Source organism: Leptonychotes weddellii, chromosome 3, assembly GCF_054177405.1.
Source record: "Leptonychotes weddellii isolate Sample4059 chromosome 3, ASM5417740v2, whole genome shotgun sequence".
In the NCBI taxonomy this organism is placed as follows: Eukaryota; Metazoa; Chordata; class Mammalia; order Carnivora; family Phocidae; genus Leptonychotes; species Leptonychotes weddellii.
The window spans coordinates 174,191,844-174,216,661 of NC_138371.1; the positions used below are offsets into that span (position 1 = coordinate 174,191,844).

At 50.5% G+C, this 24,818-nt stretch overlaps 1 protein-coding gene and 1 long non-coding RNA gene across 2 annotated transcripts in view; both read left to right on the forward strand.

Moving 5' to 3' along the window:
• The window catches only part of COL4A2 (collagen type IV alpha 2 chain), a 117,874-nt gene that overhangs the window by 58,681 nt on the left and 34,375 nt on the right, over positions 1 to 24,818 (forward strand). Inside the window, exons 3-18 of the mRNA XM_081815516.1 lie at positions 1,587 to 1,721; positions 1,808 to 1,852; positions 4,938 to 5,054; positions 6,662 to 6,733; positions 7,293 to 7,328; positions 7,437 to 7,499; positions 8,903 to 8,938; positions 11,243 to 11,284; positions 13,489 to 13,587; positions 15,193 to 15,228; positions 15,751 to 15,801; positions 16,723 to 16,767; positions 20,505 to 20,558; positions 21,336 to 21,402; positions 23,628 to 23,738; positions 24,201 to 24,350. Of these exons, the coding sequence (XP_081671642.1) occupies positions 1,587 to 1,721; positions 1,808 to 1,852; positions 4,938 to 5,054; positions 6,662 to 6,733; positions 7,293 to 7,328; positions 7,437 to 7,499; positions 8,903 to 8,938; positions 11,243 to 11,284; positions 13,489 to 13,587; positions 15,193 to 15,228; positions 15,751 to 15,801; positions 16,723 to 16,767; positions 20,505 to 20,558; positions 21,336 to 21,402; positions 23,628 to 23,738; positions 24,201 to 24,350 (1,159 nt within the window). The remainder of the gene's footprint in view (positions 1 to 1,586; positions 1,722 to 1,807; positions 1,853 to 4,937; positions 5,055 to 6,661; positions 6,734 to 7,292; positions 7,329 to 7,436; positions 7,500 to 8,902; positions 8,939 to 11,242; positions 11,285 to 13,488; positions 13,588 to 15,192; positions 15,229 to 15,750; positions 15,802 to 16,722; positions 16,768 to 20,504; positions 20,559 to 21,335; positions 21,403 to 23,627; positions 23,739 to 24,200; positions 24,351 to 24,818) is intronic.
• LOC145720713 (uncharacterized) lies at positions 1,859 to 4,827 on the forward strand. Its single transcript, XR_014143919.1, has 2 exons — positions 1,859 to 2,824; positions 3,038 to 4,827. It is a non-coding gene; the product is annotated as an uncharacterized LOC145720713 (long non-coding RNA).

Consider the following 24,818-nt stretch of genomic DNA (forward strand, 5'->3'; position numbering starts at 1 on the left):
GGGTGCTCATGTAAACACTGACAAGCTACAAGCCTCACCGTGATTAGGGGCATTTGAAGGCTTAGGGGTGGACTGCGTCATCACAAGACGGTGATAGTCTAACAGCTGCAAACAGAACTGAGCACAACTGGGGGAAGGGAAATCCATAAAAATGGGAGTCAAAGCCTGTTTTGTCCCCAAACTTACAGCAAATGTAGCCAGCAGAGGCCCCTGAGCACTAGCCTAGGGTGAGCCTAGGATTCGTGTTTCCAAGGTCGGACTGCCCACCTTCCAGCACAACCCTCCTCAAGGAGGAGGGGACAAACAAGGGGCCACGGCCCCCTGTTCCCCCATTCTTTGAAGATGTGAAATACCCCGGCTTCACCACTATGTACAGTACTTGTGCTCAGACTGACTATTTGGTGATTTCTGCCTTGACTGGACCCTCTGGAACACATGGAGGGTAGAGCAGGAGAACCCGCCGACTCCAAAACTGACCTTGGCCCATAGGGAGCCCTACGGAGACTTCCCATAACTCCCCTTTGTTGGAGGAGGTGGGGATCCCAAGCTTTGGGGTAGATCACATCCTTCAACTCTACCTTAATCTCCATCCGTATCTTCCACCCCAGAGAAATTCCTCTCCACTTCCCCACGCCTGGGCCCCACATCCGAAAGGAGTGGGCAGTGTAGGAAGGGTACCGAAAATCAGAGGTGAGAGCCCCATGCCCCTCGGCCAGGTGAATAATAGTCCGTGGCATGGATGGACCCCGTTGTGTTTATCCCTCGTCCTCCAGCAAACGCTGTGCTTCCGCCCCTTGGCTCTTGTGGAAGACGCCGCGGTGAACACGGGTGTGCAAATACAGGTTCATGTCTCTGCCTCCAGCTTGTTTGAGTATTACCCCCGAAGTGGAACTGCTGGACCGTAGGGCCGTTCTCTGTTTCATTCCTAGAGGAACTGCTACGTGCTCCCCGTCGCTGCAGCATTCCACATTCCCAGCACAGGGCTCGGGGCTCCGACTTCTCCACATCCTTGCCTGCTCAGCATTTTGTCTTTTTTTGATAACAGCCGTCCGTGTCCAATGGCTATGGGCATAGATCTTTATAGGCTCCAGGAACCTGTAATTCTGCTCTGTGTGTGTGAGTAGTGTGTGTGCAGACAGGGGAGAAGATCAAATCACTTGGACGTCTGGGGATCATTGTGATACCTGGTGCAGGACACAGTTCTACACCGGTCACGTGCATTATAGTGAGATAGAGACAATCTTAGACATTTGCTTGCAGTTTTCTTTTTAACTGAAAATACTCTTTTAAAAAAGCCAAGTAAGTTGATTCCTTCATCCCAACCCAATACTAGCATTTTGCAGTAACATCACTTATTCTGGGGTGATTTTTTCTCACATTTAACATGCCTTTTTCTTTTTCAACTCTAGGTCTTGTCTTAGCCAGAAATCACTCTGTTGCAACTCTGGCAGGAGATGGAAGTTGACATAGAATGTTCTCGGAACGTTGTAGCTCTTTGAGAATGAAAAGCGTGGTTTCAAAAGCAGCCCAATGGAAAATGCACGTCTGGAGTGACCAATGGTGACTGAACTCTGTTGTTTCTGCAGGGCCAGCCCGGGCCAGTGGGCCCCCAGGGGTACACCGGGCCCCCAGGCCTGCAGGGATTCCCAGGACTACAGGGCCGCAAAGGTGACAAGGGCGAGCGGGGGTCACCCGGGATCACAGGACCGAAAGGAGACGTGGTACGGTGACTGCTGGGCCTCCCTCCACTTTTGTGACGGGCGGTGGGCATCCCGACCTTCGGTAAGTTCGTCCGCCTTCTTTACAGGGAGCGAGAGGTGTTTCTGGATTCCCTGGTGCCGACGGAATTCCCGTAAGTGTCTTCTGCGGTTGGGATGTTAAAACATGGTACTCATGCTAAGCAATAGGTTTAGGACTTACAGAAACGTCTCTGACCAGGCCTCCTGTTCTGTTTGCCCCACGAGCCTGGCAGACTGTACGTGCATCCTTTTGCCCCGGAGCCCGGTCAAATATCGGACAGATTGCTTCCTTTGTAAACGTTCCTCTGGACTTGGCCTCAACATCCAAGCTCCTTTGCCGAAGCCAGACATTGTTTTGTAATAAAAAGCTAGAGTGTTGCTCAGATATGCTCAATAAGAGCCGGCCTCGAAATTTCACTGGATCCTGCAGACAGAGCAGTGCAGCCGAGAACACGGATGTGATGAAGCCCTGCCGAACATTCATGCAGCTTCCCAAATTCTCTGAAGTCAATCCACACAGAAACGAGAAGACAAGATAGGCTTCGTCCATGAGAAAATCTCCAAATGCAATAAAATGTGTTTTTCTAACCCAGTTGACTTTACTCCTTGTGGCATACAAAAATAAACAGAGCAGCTGCCTCCCAGCCTCCTTCACAAGGACCCGCGAGGAGATTTCCCAGGGTCCACTTCCTGCAGATCCCGGCCGTGGAGATAGATGTGTTTATCACACACGCAGCCGTCGCTGCTGAAGTCTGAGGACATCTGCTTCAGGAACCGTATGCACATGTCTGGGCCCTTAGTCCGCGCACCGTGTTCCGCGTCACCATGTTAACATGCACACACACACACTTTCCCGAGGCCGCTGCCTTGTAGGAGAGCGAGGGAAGGAGGGCGTGAGAGCCGTCACAGAGAGGGAGAGTTTGTCCTTCGGAGCCTGAGCTACACATCCAGGAGAAGGAAGCTCCCGGAGCTAGAGAGTGGAAGGCCCCGCAGAGACGCGAGGCCTGGGTCGCGGTGACCCCGTGTCACCTGGATGGGGGCTCATGCTCACCAGTCACAACACACAGCTGTGACCAAGTAAGGAGGTCACTTTCCCATTAGTCAGAATCTTTTTTTTTTTTTAAAGATTTTTTATTTATTTATTTGAGAGAGAGAGAATGAGAGAGCATGAGGAGGGGAGGGTCCGAGGGAGAAGCAGACTCCTCGCTGAGCAAGGAGCCCGATGCGGGACTCGATCCCGGGACTCCAGGATCATGACCTGAGCCGAAGGCAGTCGCTTAACCAACTGAGCCACCCAGGCGCCCCTCCCATTAGTCAGAATCTTGAGAAATGGGCAGAGGTGAAGAATCTGTAGATTTCCAGGGGTAAACAAGGAGAGTATTTTCCTACCAACTGCCTCAAACCAAATCGCCCATTTTTAAACTGCTTCTTTGAGCTCTTAGGGCCACCCATCCATTTTGTCTTCTGGAAGTTGAAATCTGAGTTTAAATGGAGTGATCTCATGGAAAAATATTGTAACTCATCTGAATCATATTTCAATTTCTTTTTCCACTTCATAATCATTTAATATGAGGAGCAAATAGTTCAGAAGTTAGAGAGGAAGTATCGTGACATGAGGGAGTGATCGCTCGAGTGAGCATGGATCCGACAGGTTTCTGCAGGATCTCCAGGCTGCTCAAGACGGCCTCGCTCACTAGCCACAGGGCTCTGGAACAGCAAACGTGAGCTGAAGGGCCACCTGCCACCTCAGAGCAGCTCAGGAATGTGATGTCGAAGGACCGGGCTAATTTTAGCTGTTTAGAAGTCGGACATAAAACATGATATGCAGTCAGATATTAGAGGTGTATCTAATTAGATGCTGAGCCAATAGAAGCGGTCAGCTCAATATAACTAAAATTTTTCTTTGAAGAACAGTCTCAAACTAACATCAATTGGCGCACAATTTCAAATGAGTTAGATCGATTCTAAGAGGGCAACAAGGACCAGCAGCAGACAGATAAATCAGGAGCAGAGTGAAGAACTCAGTTTAAGGAAAGCATCATAGAATACCACAGATCACGAGCAGGACACCTACTGAGCTTGTTTTCTCCAGGCAAATTTGAAGGATCAGCTTTCGTGCCCCGCGATACACAGGGTGGTTGTGATGTCTCTTGTCCCCCAAGACGGCTGACTGGAAGTCTGCTATAGCTCTTCTTATCTGATGACGCTAGTCAAAGCAAGGGCTTTGGATATCTAAAGCAAAGAGATGTACACCCAAAGAAAAATTCACTTCTCTCGTCCTGTTTCTTAATATCATTCACGGTCCTGGCCCTCGGTGTGGGATTTGTTCATTTATCTTGAAATGTCCCATATTTCTCAAAGTAAATCTAAAAGGCATCCAACATGGCCTCAAAAAAAATCACTCTGGAATATACGTCTTGTCTGCTGTCAACAGAATCAAAATTTTAAAGAAACTAATAAGATAGCACATATCTGAGCATCTGCTGTGGGAAGAAACAGCACAATAAACTGTGGGTTACTAGCCCAGCCCCTGGATGTTGCAGGAACCGGACGAATGCAGGTGGGACGCCCACAGACTCAGCCTGACTGTCTCCAGTCATTCGAAAGACATTTGATCATATTGCCTTCCCTCCCCCACTCCCAACATCTCAGAACATCTGACTTGCTTTCTGTTCAAGTTTAAAACCGAAAAAGGTGTGTCCCCCCAAGAAAGCAAATGAGAGGAAGTCAGTTCTTCTGCATAGGGCGCAGTCACATTAAATCCCTTCCAGGGTGCATGAATCTTCCCCGTGTAGGATGTGGCTCAGCCAGACTCACCCTCTACAGCTCAGTTGGGCATGACATACAGAGGCACCCGGTTGTCCTTGCAGGACCTGGCTGCTTCTAGAATGTTTTCTAGAATTCCGAAGTCGACCGTGACCTGCCCCTGCTGAGACAGACCTCTCACTAGACCAAAGACAATTTACTTCTTCACCAGAGCCCCTGGGAAACAGAACTTTGTCTGGAAGGCTTTCTCCTGCTTAGAACTGTGCCCATGTGCCCCTGTTTACTTAATCTTCCATTCCTTCATCTGCTCGTTCTGGGTTATCTTTTCCCGTGGGTTCACGCAGAGTGGGAAGATACGGAGCTGTCTTATCACACTGCTCATGAGAACCACGGTGTGTGTGCTGGAAGGCTCACTTGCTTTTCTCGTCCCAGGGACACCCCGGGCAAGGTGGGCCCAGAGGACCGCCCGGCTATGACGGCTGCAACGGAACCAGAGGAGACGTGGGCCGGCAGGGACTCGTCGGCCCCGATGGGTTCCTCGGCCCTCCTGTGAGTACCGGCATGCGCGGGCCGTCCAGCAGTGAGCTCCGGAAGCTAGCCGACTGGCCCTTGTCAGCAGAGGCCTGGAGGACGTCATGTGCCCCCCGCCGGTCCATCCAGAAGTCCCTTTTAGAAACTGTCCCAGAGAGACTTTCTAAGGAGGGCGGGTTGTCTCCTGTGGACCCCACGGCCGGGGCGAGCGGGCGGGCATGCTCCACCTGCTTCTCGCACCCCCAGGAAGGTCGCTCCCCTGTCCTCAGTGGGCGGTCAGGATGAAGGAGATGTTCCTGCAGACATCTCGGTGTGATTTTCCTGGGTCCAAAGAACTTCGTTTTCCTTATTCATTCTGTAAACAAAATAGAAAATAATGGGCTTGGTTTATATGGTGCAATCTTACTGGGGTCACCGCATTCTCCCCCAGGCCACACTTGTAGTGACAGTGAGTAACAGTAGTAGCAAAACTCAAATAAAAAGGCTTACAGCTTGACAGAATGCCCTGTGAGTCACCATCTCATTAGATTCTAAAATCCTCTGTGATGTGAGAAACATTCTCCAGCCCTGACAGGTAGAAGCGAGCTCTTTTTAATGGAAGACGTTCTCGTAGTCACCTATTTTGTAGACTGTGTTCAGGTCTTTGCAAAAAATCTTGAAATGGTTTTCAGGACTATATTGTGACCCTCATACCTTCAAAGTATTGCAAAGTCGGGGTTATATCAACATCTTACTTGGTAGGAGAACGTTTTTAAGGTTGGGGAAGAGCAATCACGCATTCTTCCCCGTGTTTCCTGCAAAGCTAGTGGATTTCTCGCCCCCACCTCGCAGGTCCTCCTTCCTTGGCTGTCTTTTTTGTGTGGTTCAACTTCTCAACAAGGACCATCACTTTCTAGTCTGCTCTAATATCATGAAACTTTCATTATTAATAAATATGTCCATTACTTTAAAATACTGATATTTTTAAAGGTTTTATTTACTTATTTGAGAGAGAGCGAGCACAAGCAGGGGAAGCAGCAGTCAGAGGGAGAAGCAGGCTCCCCATTGAGCAGGGATCCCAGGACCCTGGGATCATGACCTGAGCCGAAGGCAGACATTTAACTGCCTGAGCCTCCCAGGCATCCCTAAAATACTGATTTTATCAGCAGGCATCAAAAGACAATTATACACATACGTATGTGCATACGCACCACGTATATTTGTCACGATTCCAGTTTAAGAGAATAACCCAGTATCTCTCCCAAAAATGGTGCTTCAGGGCATGTGTTAATATTTTTAACACCTTAATGCCAAAGAAAAGACAAAAACATGATTACGCAGGAAAAATGACGTGTTGGTATCCTAAAGGATTAGTTTACTGAGCATTTGTTTGGGTTTTTGGAAATAACGTAAGTCCTATAAAATATTTCCATTTTAACTTTGAAGGAAGATACTAATGGGTAAATATAAAAGTGAAAGTCTCACCTTTGTGGCTAAATGTAGTGACTGGTGTTCAGAATAACCTAAATAAGCGATAGACATTGCCCGTAAGGGTCAATATTCAATCACCCAGATGACCACAGCTGCACTGAATGTTAACAGGTGTTTCTGTGTTTTCTCCGTCTCCTACATGTGTGCTACCATAGGGGCCCCAAGGACCCAAAGGACAGAAAGGCGAGCCTTATGCGCTATCCAGTGTGGACCGCGACAGATACAGGGTACGTTCGCTGGATACGGGACTCGAGACTGAGTAATCGGTGTAAACTCCTGATTAATGACGGTGCTTTCCAAGTATGGCTGAGTTGTGAGGATGCGAGAATGGGGGACACCTGGGGTGGCGGAACCGCCCAACACCATGATGAAGTTAAAAATCGTCGCTATCCCATCGGGGTGAGAGTCAACTGTGGGTGCACACCTTTCCCATATTCACAATGCCCCAGATTGGAGGTAACACTACCAAGTCCCTGGTTGTGATAAAATGTAACTAGACCTAAAAATTTATTTAAAAACCAGAACCCTTGGGGCGCCTGGGTGGCTCAGTTGGTTAAGCGACTGCCTTCGGCTCAGGTCATGATCCTGGAGTCCCTGGATCGAGTCCCCATATCGGGCTCCCTGCTCGGCGGGGAGCCTGCTTCTCCCTCTGACCCTCCCCCCTCTCATGTGCTCTCTCTCTCTCTCATTCTGTCTCAAATAAATAAAATCTTAAAAAAAAAAAATAATAAAAAAAATAAAAAAAAATAAAAACCAGAACCCTTAACATGGTGTCTTCTTAACTAGGGTGAACCCGGAGACCCTGGCTTGGTTGGTTTCCAGGTAAGTTCTGTTTTTATTAGAGAATGTTCCAAGCAGAACTTTAAGAACTCAGGACTCCAAATACCAGTCTACCTTTCTTAACGGCCTACTGTTGCTGCCTGCCCTTAGGGACCCCCTGGCCGTCCTGGGCCTATAGGACAGATGGGTCCGGTTGGAGCTCCAGGAAGACCAGTAAGTACCACTCTTGGACCGCTGTGGAGGCGTCCTCTAGACATCCAGCTTCTTCAGTGTTGATGCGGGTGGAAGCTTCAGGATACAGCTGGGATGCTTGTGGTCACTCTAGAAAGTGTCCAGACAAAACAGGTCATCCTTTGCATACATTTTGGTACTATTAAGGATGAAGAATGAGGACTTGAAATTTGTGGGCACCAGATCACCACCAACCATGTCAAATTTTGACTTGGTGCTGGCTGAGCGCCCCTCCAGTGACACAGAAGCTCTCTCAGCCCTACACCCAGCCCGCCGACCAGGGGCCTGTTATCCCTGGGCAAAGCAGATCATAGTGCAGTCGGTGAATAAGGAGGTAGTGGGCTCTGCCCGGGCGTGGCCATCATCACGAGTGAGGTATTAGACATCAGTGAACAAAATGGCCCTAGTGCCCCACCTGAGTGGCGGTCTACGGGTGTTCCCTACCCTTGCAACTCGAATGACCGAGTGATTTGCAACAGGACAAATGCTGGGTGAAGGAGGGCTTGCAGCAGGGAAAGAAAGATCCGGAAAAAGAGGCCACATCCCCCACTGAGCAACGGTCCGGAGCTAAACCCACCCCCACCGGGTCTCTGACTCTCATTCCCCAGAAGTTTAGCAGTAAGACAGACGGGCCTCGAACAACATTAGGAGAGATCGGTCTCCAGGTGGAGAGGGACCTTCTTGCAGAAAGCCGTTGAGATGAGGATCATGTGGTCACAGGTTCTTTGCCTTCCTACTACACACCGTTGTCGGCTTGCTCACAGCTCGCACAGCAGCAGTGAGGGGGGTATTCTTCACATACACGGTTCAGGGAAATCCGCAACCACGGCTGCACCTGCCGTGTCCCGAGCTGATCAGACAGCTGCAGGTTCTGAAGCCTCATCCTGAGTGCCGTGTTGACACTGAAGGTTTTGTAGAAAGATAGCAATGTTTGCAGGTGGACTTCCAACTGTGCGGTTTGGGCCTGTAGATTAATTCTGTTCACGAACATTTGCTGACCCGCCAGCAAAACGTGCTAGACGGTGTCCCAAGGGGAGCCCCAGGGGGGGTCGTGAGCAGCGGTCTCTGCAATGACAGGGCCTGGGCCCTTGCAAGGGGTCTGAGCAAGCCGGAGTAGGACACGGGTGAAGTCACAAGTCTGAACTCAGGAAAGCACACCCAGAACAGCTGTCCACGGCCTGCCGGCAAGTTCTGAGAGCCAGGCCTGACCCGGCCTTCCGCCTCCAGGCTTTCCTCCCCGCCCAGACAGATGTACCAGAAACCTCTATGCATACTACACAGGCTTCTGAACATGCAGGGGATGGCTTTCCCAGAGCTTTCTAGCAGATGTTATCTGGGCCCTGGGATAAAGAAAACAGTTTACAAATTTCTTTGTATTTGTGCAGGGCCCGCCTGGACCCCCTGGACCAAAAGGACAGCCAGTAAGTGGGTTATGGGGGGGGCCGGGGGGGGACCCGGGGGGGTGCTTACATTCTTGTGCGTACCCTTCTTGACCGTAGAACTACTTGGTGGACAACAGCGTATTATTTCGTGATGAGAACAATTTTGTCGGTTTTTAGGACTTAATGTTATAAATGCCAAAGACGAATCCAGGTACCTCTGCAGTGGTTGGCACATCGCTAAGTGGATACAGCGCATGACTTGTTGTTTGCAAATCACATAACACCTGCCGTTGTGTGAAAATCGCGCTGATGGACGCTTGATTGGAAATGCAGATGCAGGAGCAGCTCCAGTTTGTGTGAATGCACAGGAAGGGACAAAATGTGACTGTATCTGTGTGGGGCGACCAGTGGCATCCTTCTCACCCAGATGTGACCAGGCTGTTTGTGCCCGAGGGTGAGGTCGTCAGCCTCTGGGGATACAGTCAGGGATTTTCAAGTCAAGCTTGAGCCCAGAGCTGTGCTGTTCCCATCAGAGAAAGGTTATTAAGTTGGACGGAGCACAGGAAAGTAGGTGGCTTGTCAGAGCCTGTAGACAGAACTAGGGTTCAGTGTCACCGGGGTGAGCTGGGTAACCGCAAGACCAACAGCAGGAGTCTGTGATCAAGCCGTGACGTGTCAGAAGTGCTGGGCTGCCCTTACCAACGTTGAAAGACCATCCCGTGGCCCACACATTCCCCTGTCTGCCCCATGGAAACCTCATCTCTGTGACCTCCCGGGGACCTCGGCCGCCACCACCCCCAGGGCCCCCAGGCCCACCCCCCTGCTCCCATCACCTCTAACATGGCTTCTGGCTGGGGCTGGAGCTCATTAAGCCTGCTGCCCCCACCACTGGGCTCCCCACTGTCTTGTAGCCACGAGCAGGGTGGGAAAGGCTCAGAGCCAAGAGAAGCGGATATAGGACGGGCCAGCTAAGCCCCAGGGTCGCCTTAGATCCCCACTTGGCTGCAACACAAACAGCCCTCACCCTCTGCCAGGTCACTTCCTGGGGACTCGGACAACCAGCTCACAGGGCAGAGGGACGGCAGGGGCCCCAGCAAATCGCATTCTGATCTAGCCTGGCTGCATTTCTGTGCTTTGATTTCAGCTCCCAGCCAGGTGGGAAAGGAGCAAAAAAGCAAAAGTTAATTAAAGGCTTTGTTTTTATTTTTGGAGAATATCTGGGTACGGGAGGGGGCGGGCGGGATACTGCCGAGAGAAAGACCAGATAGGGCCCCACGTGATCCTTTGTCGCGGCGGGCCTGTGGAGACCCTGGGGAGGAAGCAGAGTTGTTTGCAGGCCAAAGAAAAGAGCACGATTTCTATAATCTGTGTAAGTGTGGAGGGCAGCTTCTTGTCGGGCTTATCCTGGGCTTCAAGGTCAAGTCTGTTCTCCAACATATGTCCACCCCCCTCGTGAATCTACTGAGTCCTTGCTAAGTCGGGGCCCAACCCAGAGAATCACCATCCCCTAAAATCATTAAAAGGATCGAAGTGTTTGTGAAATTAGGATTATCTTACCAAAATGAGAAAAAGCTGAGCAGAAGGGACACTGAATCATGATCCTCGGATACGGGATCCATGGGGAGATGGCTGCTTCCCGGGTCTGTCGGGCTGGACTTGAAGACACGCTCTGAGACCATCATCTCTGCAGATGACAGGTGTCCGAATGAGTCCACGGGACCCGGGAGCAGGTCTGAGCTCCGCCACGCACCTGCGGTGAGGACACGAGCTCCGACCACCCATGGCATCCACGTTCATCGTGCGGCCGGGGGCTCGACGGTCGCAGAGCACTAGCTCACACAGCAAGTGCAGAATTAATGACTCAGCCAACAGCCCGATCCTCGGGATGGTTGAACAACAAACTAAAATATTCTCCAATGTTAGCCCACTATTTTCGAGGTTTTGCTTAGAGTATAAAGTACAGATTTCTCAAAAGCACGTGTGTGTTAAAGAACAGCACTTCGTGTTTCTGCTCCCCATCGTTTTCATCACTCAGACCTAATCTCGGGGAATGCGCAGAAGGCGCTGGAAAGTGCTGCTTTCTGCAACCCCACGTGACCCCAGCCTGCCCCAGTTCACATAACGTTACACCTGTTACGTGGTCTATATGTGGAACTCGCAAAAGGAGACACATTCACTTTCTTTTGTGTCAGATAGCTTTGGGGAGGGGACTCTGGAATATTCTGCAAGGAAAATCGTTCAGTATGCTGCAAGCAGATCTTACATTTCTTTTTCTTAAAAAAAAAAAGTATTTCACTGTGATGAACGACTTTTAAAAACTTAGAAAAATCATTCTCTTTTCAGGGCAACAGAGGACTTGGCTTTTATGGAGAAAAGGGTGAAAAGGTAAGGAAACCTAAGAGATTAAAGCGGAGGCCTGCTTAGCAATTAGGAAATAAATCCTTTTAACGACAGTTTTCCATGCGGTTGTCTGGGCCATTTGCATAGGAAACCATCACTGTAAAGTGCCGGGCTGCGGAAGGGGCTTCAGTGATAGCGACAGGTCGCTGAGACGGTGAGAGCCCGCAGGATAGGTTAGCCCCGGCCGGACCTCTGACGCAGACATGACCTTGGCCGTCTGCAGCACCCACAGAGTAAAGGCGCTGCCCCGAGGTGTCCCAACGCGGCGACCCTCGAGCTGATTGAGCAGACTGAGGCGGGAACCAGAGGCCAACATGGAGCCCGTGTAGGGCAGACGGCCCGGCCCGGCCGGGCTCACAGGCGAGCAGGAAGACCGCGTGGGTGTCTGTAATGGTCTGCGCTGCCACAGGCAGAGACCGTGGGCCTTTGCGAGCATCACCTGAGGCCACATGTGTGAAAAGCTCAGCAGGCAAAGCCTCACCAACACGTCACCCATCGCCTTCACCACAAAACCTCCGGCCCACCGTGAAATACCTTTGTTCTGTGGCCTCGTTGTTGGCATGAATATCAAAAAAATGTAATTTGTGCACATTTTTTGGCTTTTTAAAAAAAATGAATTGATGTCTTGTTTTATAAATTTTCTGTATTTATTAGGAGAACATTTTTATCGCCTCATCTTTACCAACCATGTAATAAGCCTCATAGCTTTCCAACAGAGCTACTTGCCAAACAGTTTTTTGCTTATTAAACCATGCTGAAACAAACAATAACAACTAAACATCAGCATTTACTTAAAATTTTAAGAATGAGGACTTCTGATTAGCCTGAGCCAAGATACTGTATTACCTATATGCATTCCCAAAGTCTAGACACTTGATACGTTCAATCATACCTTCTTCCAAAATCAGTGAACTAATTACTCCTTTTTTGATATTCATTGTACATTTATCAACCCAGTTTATCTTGTCCTTAAGTCTACTGTAGAAGGGAACTATATCTGTTAAAACATAGGGATTATCATTGTATACATATATATGTGCAATTTGTAATGTATTCTGTGTTGTAGGTTTATTATTTAATTTCACCACTTCATCACTTTTGTACAGTGGCCAAGCAGATACCTCAAACTCCAGCGTTTACGTTAAGTGCATTTGCACATTTTAGGCCCACTGGATCCAGATTTTATATTGGCAGTTACTGAGGGCAAAAGCAATATATTGTAACAGAACGTATAATTATTTTTGATAAAACAGTCTATATTTTATAAAAACTATTATAACACTAAAGCTGTACCTCAAAAGTCTCAAAAATAATTTGATCAAATACTTTTTACAACTTTTCAGAGGATCCATTTGTGGCTTTTTTAATGCTCTTATAGGAAAGTCTTTTGGCAAGCCATGACTCTTTCACTTGCCTGGAGTTTTTTGGGTTTTTTGTTGTTGTTGTTAGTTTTTGCATTCTTTTCCTGCTAGTCTATGACTTCACTGCTTTTCCTTAGTTCAGTAATAACATCCTTGATTCTGTGCTGAGCGTGTTAGGGTCATCATATCTCAGGAATAGCAAGTTGTTAACTAACCATACTGAATTAACCATTTAATCACAGTGACCTCATGTCTTAAAAATTGTTCAAATTTAAATTCTATGAGAAACATAAAAGCACACTGATTTATAGAAAGTTTATAAATATTTCAGCCTTGAAAAAAAATGCCAACTGAAGAAGCTTGAGCTATTTTATTTATTGAAGATGCTACTTTTTATAATATAAAAATACCCTTAACTGATGAAACAGTGGTGAAACTGGGGTGGTCTTTCATTTCTTAGGCTTTTCTTATACCTTGGCCCCAATCTTGGAAAGCATTAGAGTAATACGTTGACATGAAGATATTTAGCCCTTGTATAGAAATTCATCATAAGGAAGTAAATCCGCAGAAGCAAATGCAACCCAAACTTCTGAACAACCTAAACACCTTTTATGAATAAATTATAAATGATTATAAATGCAGAGGGACACACATAATTTTGCATTGTGATCATTTTATTTTATACTGCGATTATAACATTATAAAATTGATGTACTTGTGGAAAACAATATGCAAAAATAGAAACAGCAGTTTGTGGTGGTGCTTTTATTCACACTCAAGAGTGTCTTTCCAATTTAAAGGTCACTGTTTTTGCTAAACCATTCACAGGGCGACATGGGACTGCCGGGACCCAATGGGATTCCATCGGACACCCACCATGCTATCATCGGACCCATGAAGGAGATGTTCCACCCAGATCAATATAAGGTAAAGAGGCTTCAGCAAAATTGACTGTATTCCCAATAGAACTAAAATAAGGAGAAGAAAAAAAAAAAAAAGGAACTTTCTTCAATCTTTTTAAAACAATCACAGAGCCAGAGCCCTCACCATCCAACTGGTACGTCGTGCAGGAGAACACTCCCCACAATCACATGGGTGCACCCATCCCTCATCTTCAAAAGTTGTGACAAATTTGAGACAATACGAGAATTCATGAAACAATCTCGAATATGTATGCAGATCCTTGTGCAGGCGTAGGTTAGTGGTCAGAGCATAATTCAAAGCCAGGATATGGAACTATTTGAGCAAAATGTTGTATTTGGCAAAATAAACCTACTTTTACTCTTTGCTGACATGGAGCATTGTTGTGGGTGTTTTTGCATCAAAGTCAGTTTTCTGACTTTTATAATTCCATTAATATTTTGTCTGATAAAAAGTATAGTCTTGGAGTCTAAAACCCCCCACTTTACCACTCATTCGCTCAGACAGGCCACTGAACCACACAAGTGTTCGAGCGCCCTTGTGCCCAATGAAGATGGTAACACCGACCTCGTATTGCTGAGGAGTGGAGACCACAGTGAAAACCCCAGATTAGGTCGGGCACAGACAGTGCCTGGGAACCAAAGTGAAAACCCCAAACAGAATCTAATTCCAGCTCTCAAGTATCTGTCCGGATGCGGATTGGGTGCACGGCCATGGGTGGGAGAAGGCAGGCCTCAGGGAGCTGTGCCTGAGCTGTCCCGGAATGCAGGGAAAATGCGTCAGGAGCAGGCGGTCGTGAGCCAGCTGAGTTTAGAACAGGACGCCCCTGGACAACCAGGCAGGAGGGGGGCCCCATCCAGTCATAGGTGGGATCCAGGCAGGACTCTGGCTCCTGATGGTGCCCTGACCGTCAGCCAGGTTTCCAGTCTCGGGATGGGCGCCAAGGATGGATCGAGACCAGAGCAGGTTGAATCGATGTGAGGTGCTCAAGCTTGCACCTCACATTTCCTTCATCTTCTGCAACCAGGGTGGACTGGGGCCGGGGCCCGGCCAGCCTGCGGGAGGCTGCCACAGGGGGACGGGGATCCTGGGCACTGTCCCAGCAGAGATGGGAAAGGAGCCCAGTTGGTCACTACGTTTTTTCATATAAATGAAAGATCTTTCAGATCATATAAAATTAACACTGCTTTCCAAATAAAGTCTCTTTTGCTTGGGACACATACAAAATGTGTCTTTTTCTCAGAGGACCCACCTAAGAATATCTTATTCAAACAAATATTCTGGTCAGGGGCTGTATGCTCCAACACAGCACGTCCGGTCTGCCTGCCGCTGGGGTTGGGGGGAGACCCAGCGACCCCACGCAGAGAAGACAGGCAGCCTCACAATCGTGTGAAACATAACACGTGATTTAACGGCTAATGTGAAGATCCAGAAGAAAGCACACCTTTTTTCTCTTGAATTTTGAAGCTGCAAAGTGTAGGAGTTGTTTATTCTGATGCATTTATAATCATTGTTTACGGTTTCACTAAATACTTCCGGGGACCACAAACCCTGATCCGTCGTTTCTATTCTTGAATTAACGGCCTGCCTTACATTTCATTGTCTTCACAGGGTGAAAAGGGGAGTGATGGGGAGCCGGGAGTAAAAGTAAGTTGAGCAGTCGCTCCTCACTGGGGGGCCCCCAGCTCTCCGTGTCCCCACGCGCTCTGGCAGAATCCACCTGTTACTCCAAGCCACGCTCGCTTTGCTGCCTCCTTTCAGAAAACGGTTTTAGACTATCTTCCCTTTTGCATCACAAACACCAGCTAAACAACATTTCCTGGGGTTCATGAACAGAACCTCAGTGCGTCCAGAGCGCAGGTGTGGGGCTCGAGGCCCCGGCAGGTTTGGCGGTGGCTTCCATTCTGGGTGCAGCGCATGATGCCCTGCTGTCTCGTCCTTGTCACGCCTGCCCCGTGTTCCCAGCCCTCCCGGCGTCACCGGCTACGTGACGATGCCAGTGGGGTCCAGGACTGACGATAATCCAGGCCTGGCCGACTCTCTGTGACCCTGTGTGGCGCTGGGGTGGACCGGGGGCCCCAGGAGGCAGGCTGGCCAGTGGGGGGGCTGGAACCCCCAAGCGGGGGAAGCGTGACGGGCCGGCTGCCTGACATCTCTGTTCTCTCCTAGGGCATATCCTTGAAGGGAGAAGAAGGAGTCATGGGTTTTTCAGGCCCACGGGTGAGCTTGCGTTCTGTAACTGCAGTTTGTTTGGTGTGTGTTTTAAGCAGACTGCATCTTTCAGAGCAGTTGTGGGTTCCCTGTGAGGTTGAGGTAAAGGTACAGAGATGTCGCGTATGCCCTCCCTCCCCCCACCTCGCACAGCCTCCCCCCTCCCAGCGGCCCGACCAGAGTGGCCCCCAGGGACTGCCGTCTGAGATTGTGCCCCCCCCATCGGAGGAAGGCGGGAGCAGAACAGAGACCTCACCACTTCTGTCAGGGAGGCTAACCGAACCTGTGCGGACAACCCTGTGGACTGGCTCCAACACAAGAACGTGATTCTTGTTTCCCTGAGAGTCCAACAGAAGTGTCCCTAGCAGGACGGGGGGGTCAGGGGAGTGTCTCCCCCAGGGAGATTCAGCACCTGTGGCTCCATGCCCAAGGGCACACCTCCTCCTTCGGAGTGTGGCCTGAAATGACACCTGCCACTTCTGCCCTCCCTCCATCGGCCAGACCTTGGTCACCTGCCCAGCCGAGCGACAGGGAGCTGGGAAGCGTGGCCAGAGCCATGGCCAGAACAGAGAAGGCGGCCTGGTGGTGACTCTCTGGTAGGCGCTACCACTAAGACACACGTTAGAATCTTCAAAAATAGGAAGAGACTCCCGAGAATGATGGAGTGCAGGCCTTGCTCTGTCTCTGCTGGTTGAACCCTACTGTCCTTATCAATTTCTCCATATTTCCTTAAGGGGCAGATATGATGCATTGCGTGAAAGTGTCGCTAAAATGACCCACCTCCTTTAGAAAATAAAAAGAATCTCCGGATGGCTTTGCGATTTCCTAGTAGAGTGTTTTCTGTTAGCCTGCATCAGGGCCATAACCGTGCCATCCGGAAAATGTGGCTGCGTGTTCTGAGCTGGTGCTCCTCTTTTCTGTTCCATCCAGGGTGCTGCTGGCTTCGATGGTGAGAAAGGTTCTCCGGGACAAAAAGTAAGTCGGATGCACGAAACACAATCTGCCCCGGGGCTGACACATCTTACAAAGGTCAAACATTATGAAGACTGTGCTATCCCAGGGAAAGAAACTGTGCCCCAGAAAAACACATTTAAAACCCTGCATAAATCATCCTTCCTCCCAGATCATTCGCAATGCCCGAGTCAGACCACTCACCTTTTTGCTCACCTTTGCAAACTGGCGTGTTGGTTCTGTCCTTTGGCAGCGGCCCCTGCGTCACGGGGCACCACTCTTGGGAAAGTTGCCGATGTGGCGGCCGAGTGTCTACCTGCATTTTTCATATGTTGATCTCACACATTTTGACACTGTATCTTCGATGATGACCCGATTGGTTATTTTCATTCTGTGTTCCGTGGACAGATTTTTGGCAGTTTTTTAAAAGGAATTGTTAGATGAGAAATGTGTTCTGAATCTGGATCAGACTTAGGATTGTCTGAGCGCTTGGTCATCTGAGAGGGTACGTGTAGAAATAGTTCTCTTAGTGAGTAATGAGGTTTCCTATTTACTGTTTTTGGTGATTCTCCTTCCCATTGTGGAAGCCAGCACTCTCCCAGCTCTGTGGGCATTGTTTCGGATGCCCGCGAGCCCCCAGAGGACATGCATCTGCACCTGCATGTAATTGCATGGGGAATAGCGCACCTCCACCACTCTGCCATCTGGTTTTTTCGGCACCGTTCTTGGAGATGACCCCATGCGAGCGCATCCACGTCCACATAGTTCTGTGCAGCTTGTGAAGCGGCAGGACGAGGATGCAACGTGTGTGCACAAGACCCCTCGCCAGGCCTCCCACTACTTGCCATGAGCAACCATCACACCGTCCTCGTTACAGTGCATGCCTCTCGGGGCCCATGGGCTCGCGTGTCCCTCATTCAGGCCTGGTAGGTATCTAGAAATAGACTTTAAAAATCGACTCAGCCTCTGAATCAGGACTCCATTGAATCCTGCTCGTGGCTCCATCGCAGGATGGTGGTGGGACTTTAGGAGAACCAGAGGATGTGGGGCTCATCCATGTCCCGCGGGGAGCTCCCTCTGTCTATCTGGGGACTGCAGATGGCCTTGGCCTCCCAGCCTTGGTTTCCAACCTTGCTGGTTCTGGGCACAGCCCTGTGAGCCCTCCGCATGGGCTCTGACCACTCGCAATGGGACCAGCCTTGATTCCTTCCTGCAGCCTTGGCTGGTCTTCTTCCCGTTTCTGTCCTTTTATCCCAAACTCAGGCCAGGGAGCTGACACCAGGGTTTCCCTAATGACACCCATTTCTCATGACATTAGGAACTGGTAGGGGTATCCCCAAGGGCAGGGTACCTGGAGGACAGCTGTCCAGGCTGTACCCCAACAAAGGCCAGAAAGCCAAGTTCCAGTGTTCAGGATTTCAGTAATCAAGTGAAGGGACAGAGGACTAAGCAAACGTGAGCATCTGTAAGTAATCTGTCTCCACCCACCAACATAACTGAAGTGCTGTTGCTAATACTTTCATTGCTGGCCATGTGCTAGTGAAGTGACAGTTATGATTTTTTTCTACACCCAACACTAACGAGTTATAGGCTTTTAAAGAGCAGTTGCACACGGCGGCCCCCTGGAACTCATTGTTTCTGTGAGACAAGATGCTCGGCAGACACCACCTGGGGCCTCTCCCTGCTGCGGCCAGATGGGAGGACCGACGGCCCACAGCCTCCAGGGGATGACGGGGACACTTCCGGGCGAGCAGGATGTCTCTGTGGGGAGACAGTTTACTCGACTGTACAAATAGGAAATGCCTGGGACACACACGAATGGCGAGTCACCTGCTTGTCAGCCCGCGCGGCATCTCAGACATGACCGCTGGGCGCCCTCCTCCTGGACAAGTTGCTGTTATTCCTGACTGGCTGTCCAGTTACTAATCCAGTCCCCAGATAATTCCTCCTTGACCACGCACCCCTTGCTTCCCCCGCCCTGTTGTCACGTCTGCACCTAGAAACACAAAGAGAACCCGTTAGCTGCCAGGGGTCTCAGATGAGCCACGAGTGCGAGTTTTCCCCTTTACTCTGCTGAGTCATACTCGGTGGGCTAATACTCGGCCCACCCCCACCCCCAGTCAATTCCCCTGCTGCTGAGAACTCACAGCAAAACTTCTAGATCGTTGTGTTGGCTTTGGGATTACATCTGCCAGTAGTCTCAGCAAGAGGACCCCTGAGCGCTTCAACTGTGCCCTTTCTCCTCTTGGTTTTCCGGAATAGCCGGTTCATTCCAAACCACTCGGACAAACTTCAGAAGTGTTGGTGCTGTTTTGGCGCATTCGACACGGGGGGTGAGCATGTCGTGTGGGGGGGGGGGTGCTGCTCGGTGATGACATCACACCCAGTGGATGACACTCGGGCCACAGGGCGACAGGCACGTTTGGGGCGTCCCGCGCCGTGTCTGGGCTGGATTGTTTTTGCTGGGCGCACGCGCAGCTCAGACCGAGCACCTCATTGCCCGCTCCTGTCCCTGGCAAGCTCCTGCAGGAGTCCTTGCCTATCTGAGAGCTGGCCTCAAAGGAGGTCCATTTAGCGTCAGAGACGTTTGCCTTCGCTTCTGAATCTGCAGCTCCACCTAGTGTGAAAGGAAACCAATCTGTCCGCATCAAAGGCCTGCCACGAAAAGTGACATTACGGCCGTCCGTGTTCATCCCAGACAGCAGGACTTCCAGCATACGTGCTCTGGTGTTTCACAGTAACCCGTGAAATAATCAGAGTGGCACCTGGCACTGGCACATAGTCTTTAGCAAGAGGGAATGAATTTCTAGATTTGGTAAAAAGCTTTACGGTGTATCTCCATCCATGATGCGCTCAGGAGGGTGAGCGTTCTCCTTCAATAAACACTCAAGGGAATTAGAAAGCAGTCCTTTGCCCTTTTTAAATGAAGAGAAAAATTCTAAATTAAGAAGCGTTAATGCTTCTGTTTGGCGTTAACTAAAAGTTTTCAAAGCCCACCTTGGGGGAAGGTTTTACTAGATGGTCAATCATAAGGTCAGTGACATGGGGCCTCCGGGCCTCCTGAAGGACGCAGTGGGAAGGACGCAGCAGCCTCTGTAAACAATTCCTGCTCAGAAGGTGAACCTGAGGGGCGCCTGGGTGGCTCAGTCGTTCAGCGTCTGCCTTCGGCTCAGGTCATGATCCCGGGGTCCTGGAATCGAGCCCCGCATCGGGCTCCCTGCTCTGCGGGAAGCCTGCTTCTCCCTCTCCCACTCCCCCTGCTTGTGTTCCTTCTCTCACTGTTTCTCTCTCTGTCAAATAAATAAATAAAATCTTTAAAAAAAAAAAAAACATGAACCTGAGCCCAATGAAGCCCGTAGATCTCGTGGCCACTCGAGAGGAAGTACGCGGGACCGAGGAGCGCCACACGGTGCCACGAGCAAGAAATGGACCGCTCCCACCACGGGGCCGTGCAGCTTCAACGGCCTGGTGTCTCCAACAATGGTGGAAACGTTACCGAGAGAGAGGAGGAAACTATGATGAATTATGACACTTAGAGACCTGTCAGCCAAGTGTCATCTTTGGACTTTGGATCCTGATTTAGACAAATCCACTTTTAAAAAAAACACATTTTTGAGACCCAAATCAGGGAAAATTGGGCGCAGAATGGGTACTAGGTGATTTTAATGAATGGGGAGTGTTATTAGACATAATAATGGTATTGTGTCACTTCTTTAAATCCTGTTAGAGGTACGAATAAGCACTGAGCCTCTTTCTTTCAGGGGAGCAGAGGACTGGATGGTTATCAAGGCCCCGACGGGCCCCCAGGACCCAAGGTGAGCTCGGTCTTCCTTTGGCTGGCATTCGGATCACCTGCCAGTCACCCTGTTGGAGGAGGCATCCTCCATCCTGTGTGATACACGATAAGCCAGCACACGACACCCAGCCCTGGACAGATGCGGTGGACACGGATTTATTAGTCACATGCATCAAGGCCTCACGATGCTGCGTGCCACGCAGGGGCATTTGGAAGTCACAGCCTGGGGCAGAGCGAACCAGTGGGGCTGTGGGAGCAGGCTTCGTAGTAACAAGAGGGTGGGATACCCCCTGTTCCCAAGGGAGAATATGATTAACTTGTGTGAATAATTCCATGGGCTGGCAAGGAGGTGACACTCCATCAGTTGAGGACTAGGTGGGACACAGCTGGGTCCAGTGATGGGGATCCAGCCAGGTGGGGAGACTTTCCTCCTGGGGAGAGGGGCCTATCTGGTGAGGACAGGGCAATTCAGTGGTTAGGCCTTTGGGGCCCTGGGAGACTCAAGAAAGTTTAGGTCTTACCATCCAGATGGTATTAGGTCAGTGTATCGTGGTATCGCACCTGCCCCCCTGTGGGGGTGCTCAGATACCGTGATCAATAATGGAGTCATCCGACAGTACAGAAAATAGCCAGCTGACCGCCTCTGGTCCTCGACAAGGATTTCAAAGTGAGATTAGTATCTGCCCACTTTCTTGCCTCTCGGTGTGTCCGGCTGGTGTCCCTGCAAATACGCAGAGCATCCAAAAGTCCACAAGGCGGGTCTCACATTCTTCTGTTTTCCTCTTCTCTCCTCCAGGGAGAAGCGGGTGACCGCGGCCCCCCAGGTGCACCTGCTTACTTCCCTTACCCCTCCCTAATTAAAGGTTCGTATGTCTGCATCACACACGCATTCTCTTGTTTCGGACCCAGTTGTGAACTTGCAAGAAAGGTTTTCTAAGCAAAACAAAACAAAACAAAAAAGATGTTTAGAACATACCCTTTGGAGAACAGGAGTCTCATGTACAAGTGTCCTCACTGCTTGAATGTGGTGTCCCAGAGAGACCCCCATTTCACCTCTGCCAGAGAGAGTGCCCCCGGCACTCCAGCAGAGACCCCTTCCCCGGGAGATTCCCTCGTTTCTGCATACCTTGTGCAGACTCTGCTTTGCTATCTGTACTATCACTGAAGAAACCCAGTCCTCCTGGACCTCGGGCTTCATGGCAACAGCCCCAGCCACCCTCACTCCTTTCTGCCCCATGGGCACCGAGATGCTTCTGCCCTCTGCTTGCCAGTCTGAACCCCAAATTGGCCATAATCTGTAGTCTGTAAACAGCCACATCCTTTGAACCTTCGAGGAATCCCCATGTGTTTGCATGTGACCAACTGCCCAGAAGATGCTCCCACTGTCCCAGTGGACCCCTGAGTGTACATGAAGGGCTTTGCGTGTGGTGTGGCTAATGCCCATGTTATTATTTTACTCAGCCTTCCAGACTGGCAGGATCGCACCAAAATATTCTAATTCTGTGATAAGAGCAGTGACCTCAGAACCTTTTTGAATATGAGTCCTTCCAGGTTAAAAAAAAAATGTTTTCAGCACCCGTCTGAATAATCTGAATATCCTGATAAAGGATAATTTATCTGTGTTGTATGGAGCTCCGTGAGGGCAGCGATTTTCGCCATCGTGGTTCACTGCAGCATCCCCAATTTCTGGAAGGGTACCAGGCAGATAGTAGGTTACCTGAATGGACTGAATACTGTACGTACTACCTCAGACGCCTCAGAAAGGGATTTTTTTTTTAAAGATTTTATTTATTTATTTATTTGACAGAGAGAGACACAGCAAGAGAGGGAACACAAGCAGGGGGAGTGGGGGAGGGAGAAGCAGGCTTCCCGCCGAGCAGGGAGCCCGATGCGGGACTCGATCCCAGGACCTGGAATCATGACCTGAGCCGAAGGCAGACGCTTAACGACTGAGCCATCCAGGCGCCCCCAGAAAGGGATTTTTAAAGACTGAGTGTTTTAAAATAAAGGTGGTCTAATATTTTCTTCCTGCACCCAGCAGATGAGCTGACTCCCTGCTTTATATGTCCAGAGGTCAAACACTCCCTCTCCTGGGTGGTGGGGACCATCTGTCCATTTAACAACCACCTTTGCATGTGTTTGTCCAATACTGGTGAGAACATAGACTAGCACAGGGCTGAGGACAGAGCCCGGCGAGCCCCCGAGAGAAGAACGCCCAACGCAAAGATAGCTGTGTTTCATGCGTTCTTGCCAATTAACACATCCGGGTAAATGAGCGTATTTGGGATCCATGCTCAACACCTCAGATCGCCCTCCCTGGACGGCTAGCACGCGCCCTCCTGACTGTGGAGTCCAACTGTGGCGTGCCTGCCAAGCCAGAAACCCCAGGAAAAGGAGCATGAGGTCCACTCACTGTTAATGATTATGGTGAAATCGAAATACTGCCTTTTGAGGCTTCAGGAACATAATTTTTTTAATTAATGTGGGCCATTTTTCAAAAACGTCCCTGACCGAGAGCCCAGAATCCATCCACTCCCTGTTCTCACCACCTCATATTTCTGAAACCACACTGGGAAGGCGATGGTTTTAAATTGGTGAGTTGGCAGGCGTGGGCTCCTGAGCACCATAGGCTGACTAATGAGCAGGTTCCCTCAGGGAAGAGAAGAAAATAAACATATCTTCACAGAGTAGCCTTGCAGGAGCTTGTCGAGACCCAGAAGGCTGGAGGAGACTTGTATTTTTTTTTCTTAATGATTGCAAGTGAACTAAAACAATGAATCTTGCTCTTCTCCCAAACAAATGAGAGGGTCTGTGGTCTGCATTTATTTTGTCTCCTCTGACTCATTCCTGATGGCTAGCATTTATGCAGTGCTCACGGGGCGCGGGCAGGGGTCTCAGTCACTCTCCTCACTCCTGTTGATTGATTTACTTTTCCTAACCACCCCCTGAGATGGGGACTGATGGTAGCCCTGTTTTGCTGGTGGAGAAATTGAGGCACAGAACTCTAGATCACGGGCGTAAAGAGTGGAGGAACCGGGTTCAGACGCAGGCAGTCCTGTTCTAAGTGGGGGGCCTGTCTCGGTTGCAGGTGCCAGAGGTGACCCAGGATTCCCAGGGACCCACGGGGAGCCCGGAAGCCGAGGTGCACCAGGAGACCCGGGCCCACCCGGCCTCCCCGGCACGTCCGTCAGAGATGAAGGTAATAGACTCCGTGGTATCAAACGTGTGCCCCCACCCGGGTGTTCCCGCAGAGCCCCGGCCCCTTCCTGACCGCTCGGCTCTGCCGCTGGGCTCCCACAGACGAGGCTCAGCGGCTCGAAGCGGCCCGAGCGCGTGCGTCACAGGCCGTCTGGGGAGCGGTCCCCCTGCGACGGCGTCCCCCACGGGGCCTGGACATGCCGCTGACAGCGACTGGCGTGATGCTGCAGGCTGGCCGGGCGAGCATGGGCAGCTGTCCGGCCAGGGTTACAACTCACACCATCATTTGGGGCTTTTTTGAGGGGGAAATAAGGTGATGAAATCTACCAACAGCATCCACCCTTAAGTCACTGACTGGACTGTAGATCCGCCAGTCCTGGTGGCCCCCGGGGGACGGGAATGCCAAACCAGATGTTCTGTATCCCAAGTCTCATGCTGCTGGCGGTCACTGTTGCATTTTCAGATGGGAGGAGAGGCTTACCGGGTGAAATGGGCCCCAAAGGCTTCATAGGAGACCCAGGCATCCCTGCGCTGTACCCCGGCCCACCGGGCACCGATGGAAGGCCAGGACTCCCAGGACCCCCAGGGCCTGCCGGACCACCGGGACCAGATGGTAAGGGGAAGGAAACGCGGGTTGGGACAGAGCAGCCTGGCCCCTGCCAGAGGTGTGCAGAGATTCTCTGCTAAATAATTCCATGAACCAACACAGTAGGCATTGCACTGGGGTGTGGCAGGTGCTCTGGGGTGCAAACGGAAAAGCCGCTGAGTACCAGCAGGCCCGTGGACGTTACCCAGTAGGGTTTGGCCGACTGTGGCTCCGGTGAGGTCAGCCCTGCGGTGGAACATCTGAGCGGCGCAGTCTGGAAGCAGGTGCAAGCTGAAAGCTGCCGGGCATCTCTGTGATACGTTCCGTCACCTTCTTCCAGGGTGGAGGCCTCCTGCCTTGACTTGTAGCCTCTCTCCTCTGTCTTAGTGATCTTAGGCAGACTTGGTCATCTGCCTTCTCAGCCCATGCAGGGCAAACCTATCCCCGACAGTAGTCGACAGACGAGGGGGCGGCGTTCCTCGAACGAGACGTGGC